This window comes from Periophthalmus magnuspinnatus, chromosome 21 (assembly GCF_009829125.3).
Source record: "Periophthalmus magnuspinnatus isolate fPerMag1 chromosome 21, fPerMag1.2.pri, whole genome shotgun sequence".
Lineage (NCBI taxonomy): Eukaryota > Metazoa > Chordata > Actinopteri > Gobiiformes > Gobiidae > Periophthalmus > Periophthalmus magnuspinnatus.
In genome coordinates this window covers 18,837,351-18,864,799 of record NC_047146.1, presented here as the reverse complement: position 1 = coordinate 18,864,799, position 27,449 = coordinate 18,837,351, and the positions used below count along the sequence as shown (strand labels likewise).

Below are 27,449 nucleotides of genomic sequence, written 5' to 3'. Positions count from 1 at the left end.
ATATTTTCTTCCGGGTACGTCTGTTTACGGAAAACCATGGCATGTGATACATCATCCTGTCCCGCTGCTCATTGGCTGTAAGGGGAAAACGTCACTAAATGTGTGTGATGTAATTGGTTGATTCTACAAGGGGAAGAGTGGGGCGTAAACTTTCAGTCATCTGTAGCACTGATTCGCTGTCTGCGGCCTCAGTAACCCACAACCCCCACCTTATTGGCCAACACTGGTGTCAATCACAAGCTAACACGTGTGTTTAGCACTGGGGAACAAAGTTGGCGCTGTCAGAAGTTTATTATGCCTGAAATCGACTAAAGAAAGGCAAAGAAGTGACGGAGCAGATTTCATATTTGGAGTACTTTCTTGCAGCAGATTGGACATGGAGGATCTTATTTTGTGGACATAATTTCTTGACTGGAATATATTCTCTGGACCTTTACAGAACAAATGAGACCAACTTTGTGTGAATATGTTGATGTTTGACAGAACCAGAGCGCTCAATGGTAAGTGAAGTCCAGATTCACTCTTTATGACTTTTCTATAAAAACGTCTTTCCTGTCAGCACTGTGGTGATTGCAGGTGAAAATGGTTTGCATATCCAGAAAGACGAGCGCCGCAACTTTCATTTGATGTGTAGATTGTTTGTGCGGGTGACGCAGAAGTGTATGTACATTGCTGTAAAGTTGTAAAGTACGCCCGGGCCGTTGGAACGTTAACAGGTTAATAATTATCGCGATAATATCGTTAATCGCGATTATTTTTGCCACGATAATCGTGAGTCTAAAATTTAATATCGTCCCATCCCTATTTGACATAGGCTTGTGGGCTGAGTATTGCAGTGGAGGGTCAAATAGGGCTCAGGAGAGATTACAAAATTACTCAAACCTCCATGGATAACATCTAAAACCTCTTCTGGCATGTTTTTGATGAGGGAACATTATTAGAACAGAGTAAAAAGCAATGCTATGGCAAAAGTCCCCCCAAAAGTCATTCATTCTTAAACACATGGATTTCGGGGTTTGCGTTTGTGACAGTTTTGTTGTTATAGATGATGGGCTCGATATCTAAATTGTGCATGCCTGTTGACGTTATAGTCCTGAGACGTTCTACAGTAGTTTCAGATTACACCTGTTTGAGTGGTGTGTAAATTAGTCAACAGAGAGATGCATGAGGCCCTCTGCACAATAGGCCCTAACGAGGAGCCCGTCTCCCACTGCAACGGAATGTCATGACACGAGCAGACATGACGGGAGCGTGTTCTACAGACGTGACAGGAGCGTGTTCTACAGACGTGACAGGAGCGTGTTCTACAGACGTGACAGGAGCGTGTTCTACAGACGTGACAGGAGCGTGTTCTACAGACGTGACAGGAGCGTGTTCTACAGACGTGACAGGAGCGTGTTCTACAGACGTGACAGGAGCGTGTTCTACAGACGTGACAGGAGCGTGTTCTACAGACGTGACAGGAGCGTGTTCTACAGACGTGACAGGAGCGTGTTCTACAGACGTGGCAGGAGCGTGTTCTACAGACGTGGCAGGAGCAGACGTGGCAGGAGCAGACGTGGCAGGAGCAGACGTGGCAGGAGCGTATTCTAAAGACGTGGCAGGAGCAGACGTGGCAGGAGCGTATTCTAAAGACGTGGCAGGAGCAGACGTGGCAGGAGCGTATTCTAAAGACGTGGCAGGAGCAGACGTGGCAGGAGCGTATTCTAAAGACGTGGCAGGAGCAGACGTGGCAGGAGCGTATTCTAAAGACGTGGCAGGAGCAGACATGATAGGAGCGTATTCTAAAGATGTGGTTGGAGCAGACGTGGCAGGAGCAGACGTGGCAGGAGCAGATGTGGCAGGAGCAGACGTGGTAGGGGCCGTCCTCCCACTCACTTTCCAACACTCAGGGAGGGGGGGTTGTGTTTGTTCTGAGTACCCTATATACAGTATTGAAAGAAAACCTTATGCATTCTTGTGACTGTGAAATCCTTAATCCAACATGACCAAAAGCATGTTTCAAAGTCACAAGTTATTATCCCCGTGAGTGCTATGCTAACAGAGCCTTGCGTTTATTGTCAACACTATTACCTCATGCTTTGCACGCATCCTAATTATTCACTGCAATGAGTTTATAAGCACTTTTCAAACCTTTCACAGACTAAAGTGAAGTTTTACCCTCACGGTAATGCTAACAACTTGCATGGCAACAGTCCTCTTCTCACAATAGTCCTGATACTGTAGATTAGATTTGAGGACATCCCTAAACCTAACCATAATGCAAAACAATAGGGAACGTAAAGCCAGGGGGTAAAAAGAATAAACATTAGTGGGGATAGTGGACAATCTTGTGGTGAGCCCTGGGTGCAGGCACTCATTCTGATCAGCGTCTGACATTTAGGCTGCAGACAGAGGACTGCTTTTTCCTAAGTGGTCGCTAAGTGTGTGCAAGTCAACCTAAACATTCCCAACAAAAGCCCGGAGCAGAGCCATGGGCCACCTCCTGAGCCAGCTCCTCTAAAGGTGCATGTTTGTGGACTGAAAACAAAAGGTAAAATCCTGTGTTTTGTGTGCTTGTCAGGACTGTAGATCTCTATTCACAGAGGCTGATTGCTGCGTGCAAACTAGTGCTCAGAAACATTCATGCTAGTGTTAGATTCAGCTGAATGAGGGGCTCGTTCAAGTCAATTAAATTTACAGTTGTACAGCTAAGATACAAGGATGGTAAAAAGTATCAACAGTCAGATTAGGGTTGTCAAAAGTAGCAGAAATCAAATGGTAATCAATACTAAAACTAATATCAAAATTATATACTCATTTGAGCAGGTATCAATACTTTAAAAAGTCACATTCACAGGACAGAAATGAACCTTTTCTGAATAGCTTTAAATGATCTTGAGCTGTGTCAGAACTAACAAAGACCACATAAACTAGTGAACCTGCATGGACAACTGAAGGATTACACAGATATAATACCACCTGGTAAAATAAAAGAAAGTACTTTGAATTCATGTTGAAAGTCACATTCTACCTTGTCTTAAGATTGCTTTTTATTATCTCTGTGGTATAAGTCTATTCCTAAGTTTGAAATTGTAATATTGTGATAACACTAAATCATACTATTTGATACTAATACTCCCCACTAACTACTTCCTGATTAGAGCAAGTAACAATACTGAACAAAAAAAATCTTGAGTTTTTGAACGGTCTTGAGCTTTATCAGATGGCATAGTAATGTTAAAGTTGCTGTACCAAATATTTATGGTCTTAAAAACGTGAAAAACAGAACTAGTTAATTTTATATTGTTTCTAGTCATCGAAAGTTGCTCCTCACTTACTTTATGCATTCCGAGCATCCTAATTATTCACTACAATGAGTTTATAAGCTCTTTTCACTTTTAAAGGACAGAGTGGAGTTTTGAAATGGTAACAACAACAAGCATGTCAATTCTCTTCTCTTCAATTAAAATGCTTTATGTTTATTAGCAGGCAGTACACAGACGTATTTAGACTGCAAGAGCTGCTTATGCAATATATCTATACTGGGACGCATTTTGGTTAAATATTTTGTGTACAGGCCTTTTATAAAAGTATCATTATACTGTTGTGAAAATTATTCATCATATCATTCTGTATCAACATCGGTGTATCAAGCCTATTCCTTAAAGAAGTGATATTAAGCTTTCTACCAGCTTCTCTATTCGAACCCTGTTACCTGTAAGATTCTGTGCAATGCTCAGGCCACAAGTCTACGTCATCCATGCTCCCACATGATCCATAAATATACAAAAGCATAATCCAAAAAAAGTACCCAGCAATTTGACAAACCTGATACAATATGCAGTAGTTTCATTAGCAGGATGCACACTGATTGTGTTATGATAGAGCTCTGAACAGGGAGTGACTTAATGCAGAGAGTGGAGGGAAGGGAGACTCGGAGCATCAAAAACAAAAGTGAAACTTTTTAGTATGTTGCTTTTGGCGAGTATAGCATTTTCAAAACTGATATGGGATGGCTCTCGCTGAAAGCGATGGAAAAGGCGGAACATCATGATGATTATTTGAATCTGTTTGGTTGAAGCTTCACAACAGCAGAACAAGCCGAAAGGGGATACTTTGATTACATCCAGTTGAGAGAAAAGCATGACACCCTGTCCACAAATGCACAGAGCGTTTACCCTGCATGTTTTTCACAAACTAGTCTGTATTGCCATTAAAATAGACTGAATTATGTTTGTCGGTGTTGCCATATTTTTTTGCTAATTTGGGACTTGGCCTTTGGCTTCTGCACAAACCTCAATGCACAAACGTGTGATTGGGCTACCCACCCCATAGTAAGTAAACGTGAAATGCGTAAAATCAAGTTTGAATTGTAACACTATAAGATACTCAAGTAGATTTGTTTTAAAATAAATGAGCAAACACATTAACAACCTTTTAAATCAACTACTGAGCACAATTCTCCATCAGTGTGAAAAGTGCGCACACAGAGCAGAGCAGCTACAAGACTTGACTTGCTGCACTAAGAAAACATTGGGATTTCTGTGGGGAGGTGCAGTGCCACATTTCAAACTTCTCCCATCTCAAAAAACACCTGCTCAGGACAAACCAATTACTTTTTTCTTGAAGCCAGATTACAATTTTGGTTTTATCATGATTACAGAATATAGAAAAATACAAATGTTCATTAAAGGTCCAACATGATGCAAAACTGACTCTTGTGAGCATTAGAATATTGTTGCCTCATCAAAAAGTTACCTGGAGTTGTGTTTTGTTTCATTCACACATGTTTGAGTAATCCTGCATTATTAGTTTCTCTACATCTCCAAAGCTCAAAATGCTCTGCTCCACCTTGTGATGTCATGAAGTGGTAGTTTCCAAGTTAACAACTATATTTTACCTTTTGTTCAGCAGAGATTGGCAATTCCAGGTTTGAGATTATCCAAATGTTCAATTTAGGGTAAATGAGAATGGGGAACAGCTAAAATATGGTTAAAAGAATAGTAGTGTATCTATGCTAATGACTATTTACATTTCTTCTCAGCCAACCACCTGCAGTGCAGCACCAGCCGGAGCGAGCCTGGGTGAGTAGTGGGACCTGCGCCCATGCAATACCTCCTCCAATCTATAGGGGCGCTCATGTGGGGTGTGTGTGTTCCAGCTTTGGTCTCGCGGCGGATCAGAAGAGGTCGCAGTTCAAAGATCGCGCCCGCAGCATGAACTCCACCGGCTCCGGCAAGAGCAGCACAGTGTCCAGGTGAGTGCTAACCCAGGCAATAAACCAGGAAATTATTAGCTGTTAATAAACCAGGATTGTGAAGTGATGGTGTCACTTCCTGGCGTAAGCAGAAACTTCACTGAACCTCGCTGAATTCTTGTAGGGTTGGGCGATATATAGGTTCCAGTATCCGATGCTGATATTTTTGGGGCACTTCCCCATTCTCTGAGTGGCCTTTTTGAACAGACTCTTGAGTAAAAATGGAAATTGAACACTGAATTGAAAGTGAACAATATGGCTGTATGTTACACAATCCTCTAACAAATTATTTTAGATCCCAAATAAATACATTTATTACATTTTATTTTTGCAGATGCAGTTAATTTGTGATCTTTACTTCAACTTAAAAATAGTTTTTTGGGCCTTACTATGGATTCTAAAAGCTATATGTTGTATCAACAATTATTGGTTATTGGCCACAGCAGTAGGACAAATATCAATATCAGCTCAACAAATCCTTATCAACTCATCGCTAATTTCTAGTTGTGTTTTTGTTCATTATTTATCAAACAAGAAACAATTACCTTAAATAATGCACTAGTAATCTAGCATAATATAGGATTACCAGTGTGTATATTTTACTTTAAGTCACCGCTGGTTTATCTTGGCCTAGCTTCTTACCTCAATCTTGTGCACTTTCTGCCACACTTGTAACCTTATTAGCGTTAAATGACAACAATCCTTTTTTTGTTTACCAGCAATGACGCATCTCATTTTAAAAAGAGAATGTTTTGTAAACATGTTTATTATTTTCAGATGATGTCTTGTATCCAAAAGTGATATCCAATCCATTTTATTTATATAGCACATTTCATAAACAAAAGTTTCCAAAGTGCTGCACAATACAGAAAAAAAAGAATACAATGGAAATATAAAATAAATTTGTGTTTAACAAATCCTCATTATAATAAAACTATTAAAATCAAATAAGAGCATAATATACTGTATCAGGGTGAGATGTCCAGTAGGTTGTTCAATACACCATACTGACCTGGTGGAGTCTGGTGAGAGTATTGATAATGTTCACCACTACCCTCAGTTATTGCAAAGATAAGGTCACCCAAATGCTATAGGGACATGTCTGAAGAACATCCAAGATCATGTACCTGCATGAGAGACAAGACTGAAGAACTTCCAAAGTCCTCTACAAACAATAGAGAGAGAGATAAAATGATAAAATGACATCACATTTAACAATCCTATACACTCTTGCATTCAACAAAACGTTTCCAGCACATGGCACAAACTCTTTTATATGGTATGTTTAAGGGGCTGGGGAGGCTCATATTTCTGCTGCTGCAGTGGCAATGGGGAGGAGGGGTTGTTGCTGAAACAACAGAAAGGATTAGGGACGAGAGAGTGCTTTTATATCTCTGTGTTTAAATCCTTTTTGTATGAAATGACTTGCAAGATGATTGGTTCAAAGGCAAAATCACCAGGCTGTGATTGGCTGACAGTGACAGATGGGTGAGAGGAGGGAGGAGTCACTCCCTCCTGTCATCTGTTTGCATTTATCCTTTTAAGTTCATCCAACAAGCCTATTTTAAGTAGTTTGTGTTCTTCTGAAGAGCTGTGTTGGCATGATTACCTCCAGGATGTGGCTAGTTACTGGTGGTTTGCAAATAACCTGTGTACAAATAATTAGATATGCAAATAATGACTGTGATTATAGTATAGATGAACAATGTTAATGTTCAGGATAGCATGAATTAGCTGCACTTACAGTCAGTCAAACATCCGCTTCAACAGCCAAGTGTGTGTCAACAAGAGATTCAGGCACGAAAAACTAACCCAGTAGAGGTAAAACTGTTACTATGTAGGCCTTAGGCCTGTCTTAGCCAACCAAATATTTTATGGGACAGTTATTGAGATCATAAACTATTCATATGGACAACATATGAATCTTATGGTGGCACATCTTTGTCTTGCTTCCAGGGTCAAAGACTAACATTCCTGTGATGAATTGCAATTTTGTCAAAAGTGAATCACTCATTTTCTCATGAATGCAGCTCTATGCTCAAACACATACCCAGCCACCTCCTGTTGGTCAGCCTTGAGTCAGTGACTGGTGGATTTAACCAATCACAATGAAGTGTGAACATTTAGAAGAATCAGATGACACTGGCAACCTCTTCAAGGGAACATAAAAAATACAAAGTGGATCATAATATCACATTCACATATCATATTAGTAATAGCCTAATTTTAATTGTATATTCCAATTGTGTGTGTGTGCACGCAGTGTGTCGGAGCTCCTGGACTTGTACGAGGAGGACCCTGAGGAGATCCTCATGAACCTAGGCTTCGGTCGAGAAGAACCAGACCTGGCCTCCAAGGTGCCCTCACGCTTCTTCAACGGTTCATCTTGCGCCCGGGGCATTGACTTCAAGGTACCACCACTTCTTACTGTACCAAACACTCATATACTCATACATATGCTCATTCTGAAGGATTAATGCTGGTACCATGCAAATTCAATGAAGAATCAAATTAACACGTACAATGGGGCAAAAAAGTATTTAGTCAGCCACTAATTGTGCAAGTTTTCCCACTTAAAATGATGAAAGAGACCTGTAATTTTCATCATAGGTAGACCTCACTATGAGAGACAAAATGAGAAAAAAATCCAGAAAAATCACATTGTCTGATTTTTAAAGAATTTATTAGCAAATTATGGTGGAAAATAAGTATTTGGTCAATAACAAAAGTTCATATCAATATTTTGTTAAACCCTTTGTTGGCAATGACAGAGGTCAAATGTTTTCTGTAAGTCTCCACAAGGTTTTCACTCACTGTTGCTGGTAGTTTGGCCCATTGCCACATGTAGATCTCCTCTGGAGCAGTGATGTTTTGGGGATGCGGACTTTCAACTCCTTCCAAAGGTTTTCTTTGAGATCTGGAGACTGGCTAGACCACGCCAGGACCTTGAAATGCTTCTTATGAAGCCACTCCTTCGTTGCAGGAGCGATGTGTTTGGGATTGTTGTCATGCGGAAAGACCAAGCCACCTTTCATGTTCAATACCTTTGCTGATGGAAGGAGGTTTTCACTCAAAATCTCACGATACATGGCCCCATTAATTTTTTCCTTTACACGGATCAATCATCTTGGTCCCTTTGCACAAGAACAGCCACAAAGCATGATGTTTCCACCCCCATTCTCCACAGTAGGTATGGTGTTCTTTGCACGCAACTCAGCATTCTTTCTCCTCCAAACATGACAAGTTGAGTTTTTACTAAAAGGTTCTGTTTTGGTTTCATCTGACCATATGGCATTCTCCCAGCCCTCTTCTGGATCATCCAAAAGCTCTCTAGCAAACTTCAGACAGGCCTGGACATGTACTTAATCAGGGGGACACGTCTGGCACTATAGGATTTGAGTCCCTGGTGGCGTAGTGTGTTACTGATTGTAGGCTTTGTTACTTTGGTCCTAGCTCTCTGCAGGTCATTCACTAGGTCGCCATTAATACAGGTAACGAGTGGAGGACAGAGGAGCCTCTTAAAGAAATTTACAGGTCTGTGAGAGCCATAAATCTTGCTTGTTTGTAGGTGACCAAATAATTATTTTACTGAGGAATTTACCAATTAATTCATTAAAAATCCTACAATGTGATTTCCTGGATTATTTCCCCCCATTCTGTCTCTCACAGTTGAAGTGAACCTATGATGAAAATTACACTTCCTCTCATTGTTTTAAGTGGGAGAACCTGCACAATTGGTGACTGACAAAATACTTTTTTGCCCCAAAGTATTTGATTGCTGTTTAAGTTGATGATTACTTAAAGAAGACCTACTGTGCTCGTGTCTGCTATATAGATAATATATTTAATCTAATCTATAACACCTGTGTATAATTTTTATAATTTCCCAATGGAGCTGATGTTGCCGTAAACAACACAAAAAAGAGCAGTGCTACTGCTGACCCTTCCTATGGATAGCTGTACGTCACACTAGAAAGCAGTGAATTTTTTTTCATTTGTACTAAAATGACTACGCAGTGCTGCGGAATACATGTGTATCCCCGATTAAGAAAATTACTTTGGAGAAGTACCGTGCAGCGGCCGCTTCCCCGTGGTGGTGAAAATGGGGGTAGATCACTCTAAATACAATTTCAGAAGGGAAACGACTACAACATGGTTAAAAGCTCTGAAAAGTTGACATTACACAAAAGGTCTGCTTTAAGGAATAGTATGTATCCCCTGATTTACTGACACATGTCACCAGGTGTTTCTGATGATCACATTTCTCTTGTGTTGTAAACACTCACCAAACATCACATCTCATTATTGGGCTATCTGATCTAGTTATGTGATTTATATGTAAACAAGACTGTACTGTGTGTTCACTGGCACTATTGAAACATGTGTTTTGTGTTGTAGGTGTTCCTGGGAGCTCAACTGCAGAGACTGGAGCTGGAAAACCCAAACTATGCCCTCACCAGTGAGTGTCGCCCCGTCTGTGGGACATCTGTATCGGTGCTGAACGCATTTACAGACCCCTCCTCTAATTAGGGCTGTAGATCTTTAGTCATTGAGTTAATTCATCAGTTGATGGCATCTTTTCGACCTTAATTTCTATTCAATTCAATTCATTTTATTTTTGTAACGCCCAAAATCACAACAACAGTTGTCTCGAAGGGCGTTCATGTTTTGGTTGATGGGGGAAACCGGAGTACCCGGAGGAAACCCATCCAGACACGGGGAGAAACATGAAAAACTCCACACAGAAAGGCCTGGGCAACCCGGGGATCGAACCAAACCTTCTTGCTGTGAGGCATGAGTGTTGCCACTCAGCAATCGTGCTGCCTACACACAAAAACAAAACAACAGGAAAAATCGGCCAGGCGAGGAGGAGGGAGGGGGGGCGGAGGAGGGCCAGACGAGGAGGAGGAAGACCAGGCGAGGAGGAGGAGAGCCGGGCGAGAAGGATGAGAGCCAAGCGAGGAGGAGAGGGAGGCGGGTGGAGGAGGGCCAGGCGGGGAGGAGGAGAGGGTCCAGCTGTCATCGGGGCATCTGAAAGAGTTACAGTCCACAGGGGGAGTGGGACAGGGGACAACATGTGAATAGTCAATTAATTTTCTCATCAGCAATGCTAATGTCTATTGTAATTGTAACACACGATGTGTCTACCACAGCAGCAGAGAGGAGGCATGAAGTAAGTTATCCAGATATCTGGGAGTGAATAGTTTCAGCTGCCTCCCTCTTTCCAAATAAACAGTTTACTAGTACTTTTTTGAGTATAGTGGTTTTGCTTTGTGCATGAACTCTTGTGAGCTCAGCAAGAGTTCACAAACTCACAAGAATCCATCTAGACCAGCTCCCATTGTTCAGATCAATCCCAGAGTGCTATTAGATGCATTAGCGTAAGAGAAAAGCACTATCTTTCCACAAATGCACAAACTGCTTCATTCTGCATGTAAAAAAAAAGTTTTTCTACTAGAATAAAACAAAAGCAAAATTTCCAGCTTGTTCCAGTATTGAGAAGCTTCTACTAATCAGATTAAAATATTTCTCATGTTTTGCCTTTTCCCAATGGCACATCAGTAAGTGTGTAGAACTCTCTTCAGTGCGCTACACACATCACTCTGGTGTTAGCCAGGTTAGTGAGCTCCTAGTCTTGTAAGTGCAGTTTGGATCATGCGTTACGGAAATAATTAATAATTTTGAGAAGTTTTGTCAGCGCCTACTTCGCCATATTGTCTTTTAGTCAACTAACTGACATAAAGGGCATGTTTTCAGTCAACCTAGAACGTCTTCTGTTGAATCCAGCCCTGGCACTATTATTTTCCTCCTGATAAACTCTCTGGCCTCTGTAACATGTATTCGATTGTCCACCCTCCAGTTCATGTGCGCCACAGTAAAAGCCTGGAGCAGCAATGGACCAAGTTAAGGTTCCCCCAGACAGAGACATGGGACAGCGGGTGCAGGCAGGAGCTGTCTGACCTGGCGGGACACGGATTCTCTGGGTTAATTAGTGCGGTCGCTGCGTCTCCATGGCAACGAGGACAAAGCTGTGTTTGTCCTTGGCTCTTGAAGTGTAGTCGGTGCGTTTAAACGTCCACCCTCACTGATGCTGGGTCAGAATAGTGTGGGCTTTAAACAGGATGTATCTGTGCAGTGGTGACGGAGCAGGTGCAGCTGTGGAACATGTCTCACTGACACATGTTTATTCTGTTCTTCCTCCTGTGTCTGTCTGTCCTCACAGCTGTCATGTACTGGCATTTTAGACCAGGTGTCTGATCAGAAAGGGACAGAAAATGGCTTATACACTGGGATTCACTGCTGCTATTAAGAAATCTGGTTTGAAAGTTGTCTTCAGTTCCAATTAGGTTCATGAGACTTCACAACATCCTAAAGAGCTTATAGTTTTAAATTGAGCTGGTTGTCAGATGAGGAGTCTAAGGTGGTCTGTGTTTAATATCCCTAATTGCTGAACCTATGCCTATCCACATTATAGGGCAATGTTTTTTTGTCAGCACATACAAACTAAGGAGGAAATACTTTTTTCTCTACTGGGGAAAAGTGCATCATTGTTAAGTAATATCAGTCGATCAGTCAAAATCACTTTGTTTGTCCCTGTCCAACAGGGCAGCCTCTAGTCTTCTTCAGCTTCTTTCACTCTGCTGTTTCGGTTGGTGATGAGTTGGGCCATTCCCTCTGGAATGTCTTCTGCCATATTTGGTGTTGAAAACCCATTATATTGTTGTGAAAAGTCTGTAGTATTTTATAGTTGGCTGACTAGCGTCGGTATTTCCATACAGGGTCGCCATGGATACAGGTAAAACAACCTGCTTAAATCACTCATTGCAATAGTGCTTAACTTCTGTCCTTTGAACTGTACAAGCTGCACTTGTTAGTTGGTCAAAATCCCCAAATATTAAGTTAAAATGTAAGATAAAAATTTTAAAAAGTCAGCCAGCCACAAGAGCAGCCAACCCCGATCATGACAACCATGGACCTCAATGGCAAGTTATAGGACCCAATACTTAAGAAAAGGTTGTGTGGATTTCTGTAAATTGTGAAGTTACGCTTAGCTGAAATAATGTCATTTTATCGTAGATACTCTCTATGAAATCTTTTAAGTTCATTTTTTTTTTAATTTTCTGATTTCTCTTTGCTTGACCAGCCAGTCCCTTCTACATTCTGTTCAAATGACGAAAGGTCTATAAAGACCGATAGGAAATAACTGTCCTTATTTGGGAGAGAACAACCATAGCTGCTAATTTGTAGCAATTTATTAGAAATGAGACATCTCCTCTTGAATATTTTCATATAATTCAGAACATCCATCCATCCATCCATCCATTTTCTTCCGCTTATCCGGGGCCGGGTCGCGGGGGCAGCAGTCTAAGCAGGGACTCCCAGACTTCCCTCACCCCGGACACGTCCTCCAGCTCCTCCGGTGGGACCCCAAGGCGTTCCCAGGCCAGCCGAGAGACATAGTCCCTCCAGCGTGTCCTGGGTCTTCCCCGGGGCCTCCTCCCGGTGGGACATGCCCAGAACACCTCCCTAGGGAGGCGTCCAGGAGGCATCCTGAGCAGATGCCCGAGCCACCTCAGCTGGTTCCTCTCAACGTGTAGGAGCAGCGGCTCTACTCCGAGCTCCTCCCGTGTGACTGAGCTCCTCACCCTATCCCTAAGGGTGCGCCCGGCCACTCTGCGGAGGAAGCCCATTTCAGCCGCTTGTATCCGCGATCTTGTCCTTTCGGTCATTACCCAAAGCTCATGACCATAGGTGAGGGTAGGAACGTAGATTGACCGGTAAATCGAGAGCTTCGCCTTCCGGCTCAGCTCCTTCTTTACCACAACGGACCGATACAGCGACCGCATCACTGCAGACGCTGCACCGATCCGCCTGTCAATCTCACGCTCCATCCTTCCCTCACTCGTGAACAAGACCCCGAGATACTTGAACTCCTCCACTTGGGGCAGAGACTCACCACCCACCCGGAGAGAGCAAACCACCTTTTTCCGGTCGAGAACCATGGCCTCGGATTTGGAGGAGCTGATTCTCATCCCAGCCGCTTCACACTCGGCTGCAAACCGCCCCAGTGCCTGCTGCAGGTCCTGGCTCGAAGAAGCCATCAGGACAACATCATCTGCAAACAGCAGAGATGAAATCCTGTGGTTCCCAAACCAGGCCCCCTCCGGCCCCTGACTGCGCCTAGAAATTCTGTCCATAAATATAATGAACAGAACCGGTGACAAAGGGCAGCCCTGGCGGAGTCCAACATGCACTGGGAACAGGTCTGACTTACTGCCGGCAATGCGAACACAGCTCCTGCTCCGGTCATACAGGGACCGGACAGCCCTTAGCAAAGAGCCCCGGACCCCATACTCCCAGAGCACCCCCCAAAGGACACCACGAGGGACACGGTCGAATGCCTTCTCCAGATCCACAAAACACATGTGGACTGGTTGGGCATACTCCCATGAGCCCTCGAGGACCCGATGGAGAGTATAGAGCTGGTCCAGTGTTCCACGACCAGGACGAAAACCACACTGCTCCTCCTGAATCCGAGGTTCGACTATCGGTCGGATTCTCCTCTCCAGCACCCTGGAATAGACCTTACCGGGAAGGCTGAGGAGTGTGATTCCCCTGTAATTGGAACACACCCTCCGGTCCCCCTTTTTATACAGAGGGACCACCACCCCGGTCTGCCATTCCACAGGTACTGTCCCCGACCGCCACGCGATGTTGCAGAGACGTGTCAGCCAAGACAGTCCCACAACATCCAGAGACTTGAGGTACTCAGGACGGATCTCATCCACCCCCGGAGCCTTGCCACCGAGGAGCTTGCCAACCACCTCAGTGACTTCAGCCAGGGTGATGGACGAGTCCGCCTCTGGGTCCCCAGTTTCTGCTTCCTCCTCGGAAGACGTGACAGTGGGATTGAGGAGATCCTCAAAGTATTCCTTCCACCGCCCGACCACATCCCCAGTCGAGGTCAGCAGCTCTCCACCCGCACTGTAAACAGTGTTGGTGAAGCACTGCTTTCCCCTCCTGAGGCGTCGGACGGTTTGCCAGAATCTCTTTGAGGCCGTCCGATAGTCCTCCTCCATGGCCTCCCCGAACTCCTCCCAACCCCGAGTTTTTGCCTCTGTGACTGCCCGAGCCACGGCACGCTTGGCCTGCCGGTACTCATCAGCTGCCTCAGGAGTCCCACGAGCCAACAAGGCTCGATAGGACTCCTTCTTCAGCTTGACGGCATCCCTTACTTCCGGTGTCCACCACCGGGTTCGGGGATTGCCGCCGCGACAAGCACCACAGACCTTACGACCACAGCTACGAGCAGCCGCATCAACAATAGAGGTGGAGAACATGGCCCACTCGGAGTCCATGTCTCCAACCTCCCCCGGGATCAGGGAGAAGCTCTCCCGGAGGCGGGAGTTGAAGACCCCCCTGACAGAGGGCTCCGCCAGACGTTCCCAGCAGACCCTCACAATACGCTTGGGCCTGCCAGGTCTGTCCGGCTTCCTCCTCCGCCAGCGGATCCAACTCACCACCAGGTGGTGATCAGTTGACAGCTCAGCCCCTCTCTTCACCCGAGTGTCCAAGACACGCGGTCGGAGGTCAGATGACACGACAACAAAGTCGATCATCGACCTCCGACCTAGAGTGTCCTGGTGCCATGTGCACCGATGGACACCCTTGTGCTCGAACATGGTGTTTGTTATGGACAAGCTGTGACTAGCACAGAAGTCCAATAACAAAACACTGCTCGGGTTCAGATCGGGGAGGCCGTTCCTCCCAATCACGCCCCTCCAAGTGTCACTGTCGTTACCCACATGGGCGTTGAAGTCCCCCAGGAGAACAACGGAGTCCCCGGTTGGTGCACTGTCTAGTACCCCTCCCAGGGACTCCAAGAAGGCCGGGTACTCTGCACTGCTGTTTGGCCCGTAGGCCGACACAACAGTGAGAGACCTGTCCCCGACCCGAAGGCGCAGGGACGCGACCCTCTCGTTCACCGGAGTGAACCCCAACACGCAGTGGCTGAGCTGTGGGGCAATGAGCAAGCCCACACCAGCTCGCCGCCGCTCCCCGCGGGCAACGCCAGAGAAATGGAGAGTCCAACCCCTCTCAAGAAGATGGGTTCCAGAGCCCAAGCTGTGCGTGGAGGTGAGGCCGACTATATCTAGCCGGTAACGCTCAACCTCCCGCACAAGCTCAGGCTCCTTCCCCCCCAGCGAGGTGACATTCCATGTCCCCAGAGCTAGTCTCCATGTCCGGAGATCCGGTCGTCGAGGTTCCCGCCTTCGACTGCTACCCGGATCTCTCCGCACCCGCCCCTCATGGCTCCTCCCGCAGGTGGTGGGTCCACGGGAGGATGGCTCCACGTCGTTTCTTCGGGCTGGGCCCGACCGGGCCCCGTGGGGAAAGGCCCGGCCACCAGGCGCTCGCTGCCGAGCACCCACCCCAGGCCTGGCTCCAGGGTGGGGCCCCGGTAACGCCAGTCCGGGCGACGTAAACTGCCTTGTTGTATTTTTCTTCATGAAGGGCTTCTGAACCGCTCTTAGTCAGACCCGTCTCCGAGGACCTGAATTCAGAACAAAATATATAACTTATTTTACCTCAGAACGTTTGCCTTATTTTACCTCGATGTGTTGCCCACTAGATTTCTAAAGTATGTGCTCAAGAGTTTGCCATCACCACTCACTTGCGTAGTTAACATGTCACTTCAATCTGGAACATTCCAAACAGCTTTAAAAACTACAGTTATCGAGCCAGTCTTGATTACCCAGTGAGTAATAATTACCAACCCATCTCAAATCTGCAGTTTTTTAAGCAAAGTCCTTGAAAAAGTTTACCAACAGCTTACTAACTTTCTCCAAATGAACAACTCCTCTGATGTTTTCCAGTCACATTTAGCCCCCGCCACAGCACTGAGACTGCTCTTATCAAGGTGACAAATGACTCTCAGCCTCAGTCTTGATCATGTTAGATCTGAATGCTGCTTTTGACACGGTTAATCATGGGATCTTCCTACAGAGACTAGTGCAGTACCAGGGATGTCCACTCAGTCGTCTAAACTGGTTCAAGTCCTAGCTAGAAGACAGGGACTACTTTGTTGAAATTGGAACATGTGTCTCAGATAAAATGGCCCTGACCTGTGGGGTGCCCCGGGGATCAATCCTGGGACCCCTTTTTCCAGGTCTCTGCACTAGCTTGTTGTGGCTCAGAGGATAGACTTTAAAGCAGCTCTGCTGGTGTACAAGTCTCTCCATGCCCATTTCTGACATGTTAGTGACATATGAACCATCTGCTGGTGCCCAGAGTCAGGACTAAACATGGCGTTACATCTTCAGGGCGACTGTTCCAGGTTTTAGCTGCTTGAAAGTGAGAGACAGGAGATGTTGACAATGTTTAAACTCAGGCTCAAAACGGTTCTGTTTAGCTGTCCATTTAACTGAAAGGTTTTGTTCTGCACTCTTCTCTTTTAAAGTTAATTTTATGACGATTATTTATATTTTGATTTGTTATTATGATTTTAATGTCTTTCTTATTCTGTAAAGCATTTTGAATTACTTTGTGTACGAATTGTGCTATACAAATAAACTTGCCTTTTTCCCCACCATGTTTGTTTGACCAGGCTTTTCTATAATTAGTTAATCTGCCTGTCAGTGATGCCCATTAAAAATCCGGGAGGCAGGATACAATTCCAGACCCACACATCTGTAAAATATTGTGTGTGGTTTTGGTTGGCCAGGCACTATTTCTCCTAATGCTATAACAATGACAGCGGAAGGTAGCTGAGTTTAAACTGGTAGCCTTAGCACTTGTGCTCTTATAAATGTGCCATCTGCCTTGTCTAATGTGAGGCTGTGTTTTGCAGGTCGCTTCCGTCAGATCGAAGTTCTGACCAGTGTCGCCAATGAGTTCTTCCAGCTGTACAGCCAAGTGTCGGGTCAACCGGTGCACCGCATTACCCCCAGAGACCCAGGTCAGATATGTCAGTTATACAGCCGCATCTGCCCCAGAGATGGGTATACAGTCATACTTTGCAAGTGTATAAAACTTGGCAGGTATATAGAGCATCCTGAGATGGACAAAAAAAGTATATTATGGCCCCGCCCTAAACCATGCAAGACGTTGGCCATATTGGGTAAAACTTGAGATGTCTAAAATCTAGACCTGATACTTTAACAGACTGGTCCTTGGGTTTTGATCCGATGGACTTCAGACTGAGGCAGCATCATCACGACATATCTGGGGTCAAAAGTTGTTAACATAATTTACAAGTTTTAAGTCTCGGACTGTGGTCACGATGAGCTCTTAAAGAAGGGGCCATTTTGGAAGTATTAAAAATCCCTGTAACTTTTGTAAACACCATCAGATACAGACAAACCTAATGTAGCATTTGTGCATTTTGATGACCTGTGGATTAAAATTCAATCTTTTAAAAATGGCTCTCCAGTGCCCCCTGCAAAGTAAAAACATGCCAAGCCAGGGTTGATAGGCAGTCTTCCCACTGAAGGGTGCCCTTCTATGGTTGCAAGTGGGAGGGGAAAGGGGATAGGTGAAGATAGAAATTTTCTGTGCACTCAAGCCTCTAAAATGTGGGACAATACAGGATTACTCAAACATGCATGAATCCCTAAAATTTTGAGTAAACTTATGATGAAGGAGCATAATTACAGCATGGTTAAAACCTAAAACGGTTTACTGTACTTTGCTTTACTTTACTGTAATTGTCATAATGAAAATGTGAATATCTGTCTTAGTCTTGACTGGCCTGTTTGCTGTGTGCAGGAAGAGAGGGCGACTCGAAAGAACCTCCTGCCCCGAAGAAGAGCGTGTCTGCTCTGAATGCCGCAAAACTCCTCAAGAAGAGCATCAGCAAACACAACCTGCTAGCACAGGCTAATGCGCAGGCTAATGCACCGGCTAATGCACCAGCTAGTGCACAAGATAATACACCAGCTAGTGCACAAGATAATGCACAAGATAATGTGCAGGCTAATATGCACGGCAATGCACCAGACAACGCTACTGCACAAGCTAACGCGGCTGCCAGCCCACAGCCTGGCACAAACAGTAGTGCACAGGGAGAGGAGGGGAGACACGGCAAACTCAAGATGGACACCACAGTTCTACCATCGGTATCTGAGGAGAGCACTAGCGATGGAGAGCCGGACAAGGACACAGTGCACAGGTGAGTAGGCCTATCAACAGACATTTGGCATAAATTTACTGGCAGATGGTCTGATTCCTGGTCCCTAAAGCCTTTGTTAAACTTACATGCACAGTCTGCTTTATGAAATGCACTTAATTGAGTTATCAAAACAGTTAATAGGTCACCTGCATTATAAAAATATTATGAGCGGGAATTGATTAGGGTCTGTTTTTAATAAAAATTATTTCACAAATTATTAATTGTGTTGAAGAGTGGGCGAAATATAATATATCTGTATTGGCTGATTTACCAATATTCAATGCTGATAGATGTTTGGGTGTATTTGAAATGGTAAAGTTAAAAAGACCCATCCCTGTGTAAAGGAGAAAAGATCATATAAACATATAGGTTTTGATATGTTGTGACTTTACATAAATGCTAATAAGTATAACTTCCACATGATATTTTAATGAGTGAATGGTTCCTTGATGTAAAGTGTTTGACATTTGGTAATGTAACATTTCCTATATTTACTACTTTCGTAGTGCTGAACAACCCTTAGAACCAGCAACCAATCAGAGTGCAGAGGTGGTCGAACTTATTACCAATCACAGCAAAGGAGAAGTGGAACAGACACCAAATCACAGAACAGGAGATGTAGAAATAACTGCCAGTAGCCTGTCAGGTGTGGAGCAAACAGCCAATCACAGCCCGGAAGACAAGGCACAAACAGCCAATCAGAGCATTCAACCTGGGGAACACATAGCCAATCACAACAACGAAGACATGGAACAGACGACCAATCACAGCACAGGAGACGCAGAGTCGACAGCCAGTAGCAAGACACATGAAGAACAAACAGTCAGTCATAGTGCTGGAGTGGGAGAGAAACCAGCCAATGAGATGTGGCCTGCAGACAGGGCCATGAACCCTCAGCTCGCTCTGCTGCGCACTGAGAACGCAGACTCCTTTGACATTGAGGAGGTAATTATTTATTTTAGACAGTATTAAAAATATACAGTATGCAGTGATCGGCCAATCGACAACTTAAAGAGGGGATATTATGCAAAATCGATTTTTTGAGATTTCTGGTATAACATTCCCTCTTCAAAAACATGCCTGAAGAGGTTTTAGATGTCATCCATGCATGTTTGAGTATTTTAGTGATCTCTCCTGGGTAGTTTCATGAGTGGGTTGTACACCGATTATAATGTGATAGCGCTCTGAAGGGGGAGTGACAGCGCAGAGAGCAAAGGGCGGGGAAGCTTAGAGCATCAAAATCAAAACTGAAACGTAATAAATCATAATATATAGTAATTATTTATTAATATATGTTAGTACATTTTTTCAGCTAATCTAGCATTTAAAAAAACAAAAAACAAAAAAATGTAACATGGGGATCAAAATACGTAATGTGTTAGAAGTTAATACCCCATAGTAGTAAAATAATCCCCTAACCTGAAGGCCAAAGACAAATGGGGGCTTGTTCATTTTTTTTGCCCACTCACTTGTTTTGGGATTTCAGACACGTGCTTAACTAGCGATGACTTGTACTGAGTGCCTTATTCATTTCATTCAGACATTTTGTACTAAACAGATCCAAAGCGGTGAGGATGATGTGCCTCCACTGAGCAGCTCCAGGAACGCAGGTGAGCACCGCATCCAATAGCCAATGTCATTTATTTTTGTAAAGCCCAAAATCACAACAGCAGTTGCCTTTTAGGGCTTAACATGATAATTGATTTAACCAACACAAAGATAGATAGTTTTATATCATCATTATTCGATTTTAAAGTAACTGTATGTAGCCTGCCCTCTAAATGTTTAAAAAACAACTGTATTACAATCACAGCTGAACGTGGGTTTTAAGGCTTAACCTGCAGATAAAGGACACATACCAATTTTTCTCATTCCCAGCATATGAACTGTCCATGTGAAATCTTCACTCACTGAGCTGCAGAGGGTGCACTGGCACTCGTTAATGATTGACTGCAGGTGCTGTTTAAGTAGTGACCATTCAGATCAGAGAGAGGCCTTTTGGGTTCAAACCAACTGGATTTCAGCATTGAAAGACTGAGAGACTCATATGAGACTCATTCTGCTTTCTAATTGGATGATCGTCTTGAGAACCAAAATGCCAAATTATAACATAGAAAACATTGGACATGATAGCCAAGTTATTTAAAAATAAATCAGCATTTCATCGGTTGGCACTACTTGAACATGTTTACCTCATTTTTGGGGACACAGTCAGATCATTTTTTATCAAATTTAAAATCCCACATGTCCTAGAAAACCTGGAAAATAACTGACCTATTTTCCAGACATGGAAAACATATGGAAATTAAATGGGGCCAAATGTTCAGAAAAATTTATTTTGTCCTTGAAATTTCTCCCCATTTTGCTTTGATGTATTATTGGCCATCACAGTAAAAAAAAGTAGTACCTCTAAACCACACTAAAATGCAGGAAATTACACCTATTTTGCACAACATTTCTTGTCCCTTTCTGTTTTATAAGGCAACCATAGGGACACAATACTATTCAAATAAGAATATATTGCCAACACTTATGGCCATATATGTTCTCCATCTAATTGCGTTCAACTCAAGAACATCTTTTGACAAGCCATATATACGAGGCAATTGCACCACATTGCAAAGTGAATATGTGGACTTTGGGTATATAGTGGTCCCTCGTTTATCGCAGGGGTTACGTTCTAAAAATAGCCGGCGAAATCTGCGAAGTAGTCAGTTTTGTAGACACAGCACGGAGGAGAATGATTGACAATGGTCTACAGTCCCTTAGCCAATCAGGACGCAGAACACAATGCACGTTCATACACTGTAAAATCATTCAAAATTGCACAAAAAAAAATCTGTGAAACAACGAGGCCACAAAAGGTGAACTGTGATATAGCGAGGGACCACTGTAGTTAGACTGCAAGTTAAGTTGAAAAAATGTGGGTCATTTATTTGTAGACACCACGATTACATATTTAAAAACGTCCTGGAAAACAATTTCAAGCAGAGTGCGGGAACCCTATACAGTTCCTTTTAATTGAGATGCCACACTTTTACATTTCATAAGCTTAAAGTTCCACTTGTTGTGTGTCCTCAGACCTGTCCCGCACCGTGAGCCAGCAGTCAGACAGCAGTGGCTTTGCAGAAGAACCTTCCCCTGACTCCTGCAGCTTCTTAAAGGTACACACACACACAAAGGCCACTGGCAGACTGGCAGCTTCAACTATGTCAGCATCAGGACAGCTGTGGCTACAACCATCAAAAGACGTGTATCCACTGTGTAAAACAAAAATTAAATCACAAATAATTAAAATATAAAACGAGGCTATTATCTAACAAAATTCCTGTTCCACTATATAACTTTTTTGTTGGAAGTCCCCCACTTGCTTGTCTCCATGGAGATGTTACTGCCTTCCCTGGAAAGTGTCTCATTTGATAGTTTGCAGTAACATCATGCTGGGGGTGTATGCCTGTGGTGGAATGGTCAGCAACATTGTGTAACTTTCTGGAGGTGGAACGTCACTTGCATGATTCCATGGAAATGGAAAAAACCCTCCTCCAGGCCAAATAAGAGTCAGGTTTGCAGAGATGCAAGTGGGGCTTTAATAAAAGTGTGACTGTGTCCAAACAAACCATCTTATAGTCATAAACTGTTTGGACAAATCAACTTGTAGTCATAGACTGTTTGGACATAGTTAACATGGTTGCAGCCGTGTTCCAAATAGGAAGTGGGTGCAATTCGGCTTTATCGGCTCCAATTCCCTTTCTATTGAAAAACCGTCACCCCCTCTCACTGCAACTGATGCTGCCATGCAACATGTTCATATTAACCCACTCTACATGATCCTGGGGTTTTTATTCTCTCCCCGAGGTCGATCCTGCTAGTTTTAGCAATGCTGCCAATCAAACCTGTTGCTAAGTTCTCTCTCCCTACCAAATCAGCGGTGCAGGCAGAAAGGGCCATTACCTTTTAACAGCCTCACTCGACATTGCCTCTTGCCGTGATGCTCGCTATAACCTCTAGCCTTGATTGGTTTCATTTGGCTTGAGCCCAATCCTATGGGTGATGTCTCACTTGCATTTACAATGAGTTCTTGTTTTTTTAGATAAAGCAATAAAGAGCATTCCTAGTTGATAAAAATATCTTGTGGACATGCAGCTGAGTGTAACTTGGTACTTGGTGTGTATGTTCAGGTCCAGGAGAGCAGCGACTCCTGTGACAGCGAGACCACCGTGACCTCTCACCCATCCCAGGACCTGGCCACACCTGTCGCCGTCGACCAACCGGCTTTCGCACTACTCACTGGGGGAGTGGAGCAGAGCAAACGGCTGGACTACGACGAGCCTGACCGGGTTACGGACACCACTATCCCCCAATACACCGTTCACCAGCTGCCCAAAAATTTGACCGGCCCCCAGGCACAGCACAGCCACTCGCCCACAATAGACACCTCAAAAACAGAGTCAGAAGAGGGACTGTTGGATGGGAAGACTTTGGAGGACACATTACAGACACCAGAACAGGAATCATATGTCAAACCAGTACCTGAGTTTAGCCTCTTGGGAGAGTCTTTGGACGAGGACAGGCCTAGCCAGGCAGAGTCCCCGGATTTTGTGTCTGAACGCTCAGAGTCCAGCCTCCCCCATCCTCCCCCCTCTCCAGTGCTCGGTGCTCTTCACCGAGCCAGACTCAACCAGAGGATCCAGGGCAGTACTAGGGCTCGCTGTGGGGTCCCCCTCCAGAGATCCTCCTCCCTGCCCACCACCACCGTTGTGTCCTCAGTGCGAATCCATCTGGGGCGGGGCAAAGCAGCTGGCACACCCAAACTGCCCCGGGATGACATCGATGGCCAGGGCACGGTCAACCCACTCCGGGCCATCCCACGCTCCTCCGTTAGTTCCAGCCCCCCGCCCGACTGGACAGGGGGCTCTTATAGGACCCAGAGTGTCCCGGAGCTTTATGCGAATCACCAGCAAACACCGTACCAACATCCCCCAGGAGTGACGCATCCTCATGTGCACCCCTACATGTACCCCTATGGTAATCCTTACAGCAGCACGCCCAACCTGCTCGCACACCATGGCTCCTACCCAGGCGTGCCCCATCACTCCACCAGGCCCGAGCACCATCCCTTTGTGCATTATGGTCACATTTCAGCCCCTCATAGCTCTCCCACCATGTCCGTGCCCTGGTTTGGAGGCTCTTACTCCACCCTGCACTCCTCCACCCACACTGCACCTATATTAGCTCAGAACGCTGCTAGCTACTCCCCCTACTCTGGGCAGTCTCAGGGTACGCCGACTCCCTCCTCTCTGTCTCACTATGATAGCCACTCCCATCTCCATCATATGACTCCACCCACTCTGGCATCCCAGCCTTACCAGCCTGAGGCCCCGCCCCCTCACCCCGGGTTCCACCTGGGCCCGCCCTCATCATCTCTCTTTGGGGGTCCCATGTTCTCCCCTGAGGCAGCTGTCCATCCTCACCTCATGTCCACTTCTGAGATGCAGCTCCGCAGAGTGCTCCAGGAGATCAGAGGGACCTTGCACAGTTTGGGACAGGTGAGGACAAGGCCACCAATGATACTACGATTTTTGTGTGTTTTACTTAAAGAAGGGGTATTTTACTTCTATGGGGTGTTAATTGCTAACACATAACATATTTAGATATCCATGTTGCGTTTTATTTTTTTGAAAATGCTATATTCGCCGAAAGCATCGTATTAACATGTATTTATAAGTTTCCCTCCTTTTGGTCCCCGCGTTAAGTCACTCTCCCTTCAAAGCGCTATCACAACACAATCAGCGTGCATCGGATTAATGAAACTACTGCACATCAGGTTTGTCAAGTATTTGTGTACAGTTTTGTATCATGTTTTTTATATGCTATTTATGGAGGACTGTCATGTGGGAGCATGAATGATGTAGGCTTGTGGGCCAAGCATTGGATTGAACTGTTCAGCTAACTGTAAGCACGGTTCGAATAAGGCCCAGGAGAGATCACTAAAATACTCAAACATGCATGGATGACACCTTGATGAGGGAACAACATACAACGTAGAAAACTCAAAAAATCTCAAAAAATCGATTTTGCATAATGCCCCCTCTTTAAGCTAAACTGACTAAAATAATTTTCATCAGTTAAATGTAGCTTTTCACTAGAGCTTTAATTGCTTTGACAAAGGCATTCACCTAGGAGTGGTATATGTAGAAAAAGTTTCAACGGTCGTAATCTGGACAATGTTTTTGAAATCAAGACTTGGTAGCTGCTATCTCGAAGGAGCTAATATTTATACTGTCTAGGGGGAGATGAACTATATTATTGAAACCAAGATCACTAGGGCGCTACCCTTAAAACAAAGGGAATTGGGAGACGTTAAATACATGACAAGAAAATGGCTTTCTGCATATTTAATAGTATTTAATAGTTGCCCTTTGAAACAAGCATTTAAATGTTCGTTATAAACAATACATAATATAGCATGCAATAGCAGTCTTAGCAGTTTTTAACTCTTTTCACTCTGTTGATGAGAAACCTTTTCACCTAGGAAATTTGTCCTAACCCTGCTTTTTTGTTTTTTTGTTTTTTTGTAGAGTCGATTTGGAAGCCTAGATGTGTTAGCAGAGCAGCGAGCACCTTCGGCCTCTCCTAAGGTACACTGTCTTTATTTGACCGATGCTTGTCGTTCACATCACTCACATGCTCGTTCATGTTGTACCATGTGACCGCTCTAACCAATCAGCTTTTGAGCTTAGCTAGAGCGGACATAGTGTACTGACGCTAAAGATTAAAAAGTGATTTTTAAGACAGCAGATAGATTTTGAGCTGAACATACATAAAAATCAACACAAAATTCAACCTTTGTGAAAGCTGTATGTGCCCTGTCAGCAGAACACGAGCAGTTTATGATTACATTACGCTTTTCAATAAAAATCCTTTCTCGGCAGGAGGGATTTTTTCATTGTAGTACCAATAAGTGGCCTCCAACTTGCGACAGCTCTAAGATAGCAATACCCTATCCAGTTATTTCAATAGATCCATGGTGTGCATGTTAGCATTAGCCTGAAGGGACACTACGTATGTTAGCATTAGTCTGAAGGGTCACTGAGCACGTGTTGGAACACTTTTGTTTCATGCCTGAACAACTGAGGGACTACGCAGACACTTTGGTTTCATGTTCATAACTGGACTTTATCTGGACATTATTTTACTGGATCTGCAGTGATATTTTCCAGCTTTTACCAAACACACATCATGACAAATACAGTAGATTTGCGCACTTTTATAGGGCAAACTTCAGCCCACATGTCGTAGTCCTTTCTGCGGACACTGTAGCGTAAGTTTAGATCAGTCACCAAGTTAGGTCTTGGTCTAATCAGTGCATTATGAGGAGGGAGCCAGTGTCCACTATACACAGGGAGGAGAGAGAGAACAAAAAGATGATGAGAGGTGTGCTGACTTTAGGAGCGCGAACGGGTAGGTTTCAGAATTCCTAGTCGAACCTGCGCTGTGACAAAGGGTCATGCTGTCGCAGACACTCCACAGACTGGGAGCTTGTGTGTAGTGATGTACTGCGCTATGTCCACTGGCTCCAAATGAGTGCACAGGCTGCACTCCTGGTACAAGACATTTGCTGACAGCAGCGACTGTAATGAAATGCACTTGTCGAGTGTTGGACTTGGTCTCCAGGGTGCGATTCAAGGTCTAAGTCCAAATACACTTCCAAGACGAGACCAAAACCGTAAAAAAGTTTGTCTTGAGGCCAGTCTCGAGTACTTCACCACAAGCTTTATGTTCGCTTGTCCACACCTGCACTGTGTGTGCCCTCAGACTGTGTCGGAGTTGCTGCTGAAGAGGCGCAGCCTGAACGCCTTCCGTAATCAGATGATGGAGCTGGAGCTGTCCATCTTGAGAGAGCAGGCCCCTGTCTACAGACACCTGAGCCCCAGCGACAGGTACCCCCCCCCTCTTTCCTTTCTTCCTTCCTCTCTCCTTTCTTTCCCTTCCCTCCTCTCCATTCTCCCTCCTTTGCTCCTCTCTACTCTCCCTTACCTCACTTACGTCCTTCCTCTCTCCATCCCCTCCTGTCCCTCATTTCCCTCTCTCCTCCTTCTTCTCTCCCTCTCCCCTCCTTCTTCTTTCCCCTCTCCCCTCCTTCTTCTTTCCCCTCTCCCCTCCTTCTTCTTTCCCCTCTCCCCTCCTTCTTCTTTCCCCTCTCCCCTCCTTCTTTCCCTCTCCCCTCCTTCTTTCCCTCTCCCCTCCTTCTTTCCCTCTCCCCTCCTTCTTTCCCTCTCCCCTCCTTCTTCTTTCCCTCTCCCCTCCTTTTTCTCTCCCTCTCCCCTCCTTTTTCTCTCCCTCTCCCCTCTTTCTCCTTTCTCTCTCCCCTCTTTCTCCTTTCTCTCTCCCCTCCTTCTCCTTTCTCTCTCCCCTCCTTCTTCTTTCTCTCTCCCCTCCTTCTTCTTTCTCTCTCCCCTCCTTCTTCTTTCCCTCTCCCCTCCTTCTTCTCTTCCTCTCCCCTCCTTCATCTCTCCCTCTCTCCCACCCCTCCTTCCTCTTTCCTTTCCTTTTTTTCCTCCCCTCTCCTTCCCCCTCTCTCCCCTCTCTGTCCTCTTCTCCTCCCTCCCTCCTCTCTTCCTTCCTTCTCTGAGTTATTCATATTTTCGTGTCCCTAAATAACTTCTACACATTAATCAAGTGCATTTTTAGGTTTTAGATCCACTGGGGCGGGGGTCAATGTCATTGCCCTATTTGGAAACCCGTCTCATTTTAAGCATTGTAGTTGCCGTAGTAACCATGCTGGGGACTAGAGCTGTAACAATCACATCATAAACAGTTTCACAATAATATAGTAGGACATCACAATATGGAAAAGTCTCTTTGCCTAACTTCATTGTTATGGTGCAGCAATAGCTAAAAAACAGCAGGAGCTACATAAACCATGTGCCATGGTTTATGTAGTTCCTGCTGCTCTTTTCAGTGTAGACTATATGAAAAAGAAACTGCTATTGAGTACTTTTAAATCTTAATTGTTTGGATAATGGCACAACCAAATCC

At 44.6% G+C, this 27,449-nt stretch overlaps 1 protein-coding gene across 2 annotated transcripts in view; it reads left to right on the top strand.

Moving 5' to 3' along the window:
- Positions 1–27,449, top strand: part of LOC117389785 (protein ITPRID2-like) — a 59,339-nt gene that overhangs the window by 23,591 nt on the left and 8,299 nt on the right. Inside the window, exons 7-18 of one of the 2 annotated variants that reach the window (XM_033987507.2) lie at positions 5,027–5,066; positions 5,144–5,239; positions 7,503–7,650; positions 9,638–9,698; positions 17,091–17,198; positions 18,008–18,410; positions 18,917–19,355; positions 19,969–20,020; positions 21,492–21,574; positions 22,589–23,956; positions 24,989–25,048; positions 26,226–26,350. In XM_033987507.2, coding sequence (XP_033843398.1) covers positions 5,027–5,066; positions 5,144–5,239; positions 7,503–7,650; positions 9,638–9,698; positions 17,091–17,198; positions 18,008–18,410; positions 18,917–19,355; positions 19,969–20,020; positions 21,492–21,574; positions 22,589–23,956; positions 24,989–25,048; positions 26,226–26,350 — 2,983 coding nt within the window. The remainder of the gene's footprint in view (positions 1–5,026; positions 5,067–5,143; positions 5,240–7,502; positions 7,651–9,637; positions 9,699–17,090; positions 17,199–18,007; positions 18,411–18,916; positions 19,356–19,968; positions 20,021–21,491; positions 21,575–22,588; positions 23,957–24,988; positions 25,049–26,225; positions 26,351–27,449) is intronic. The other variant, XM_055230496.1, reaches the window with a different exon arrangement.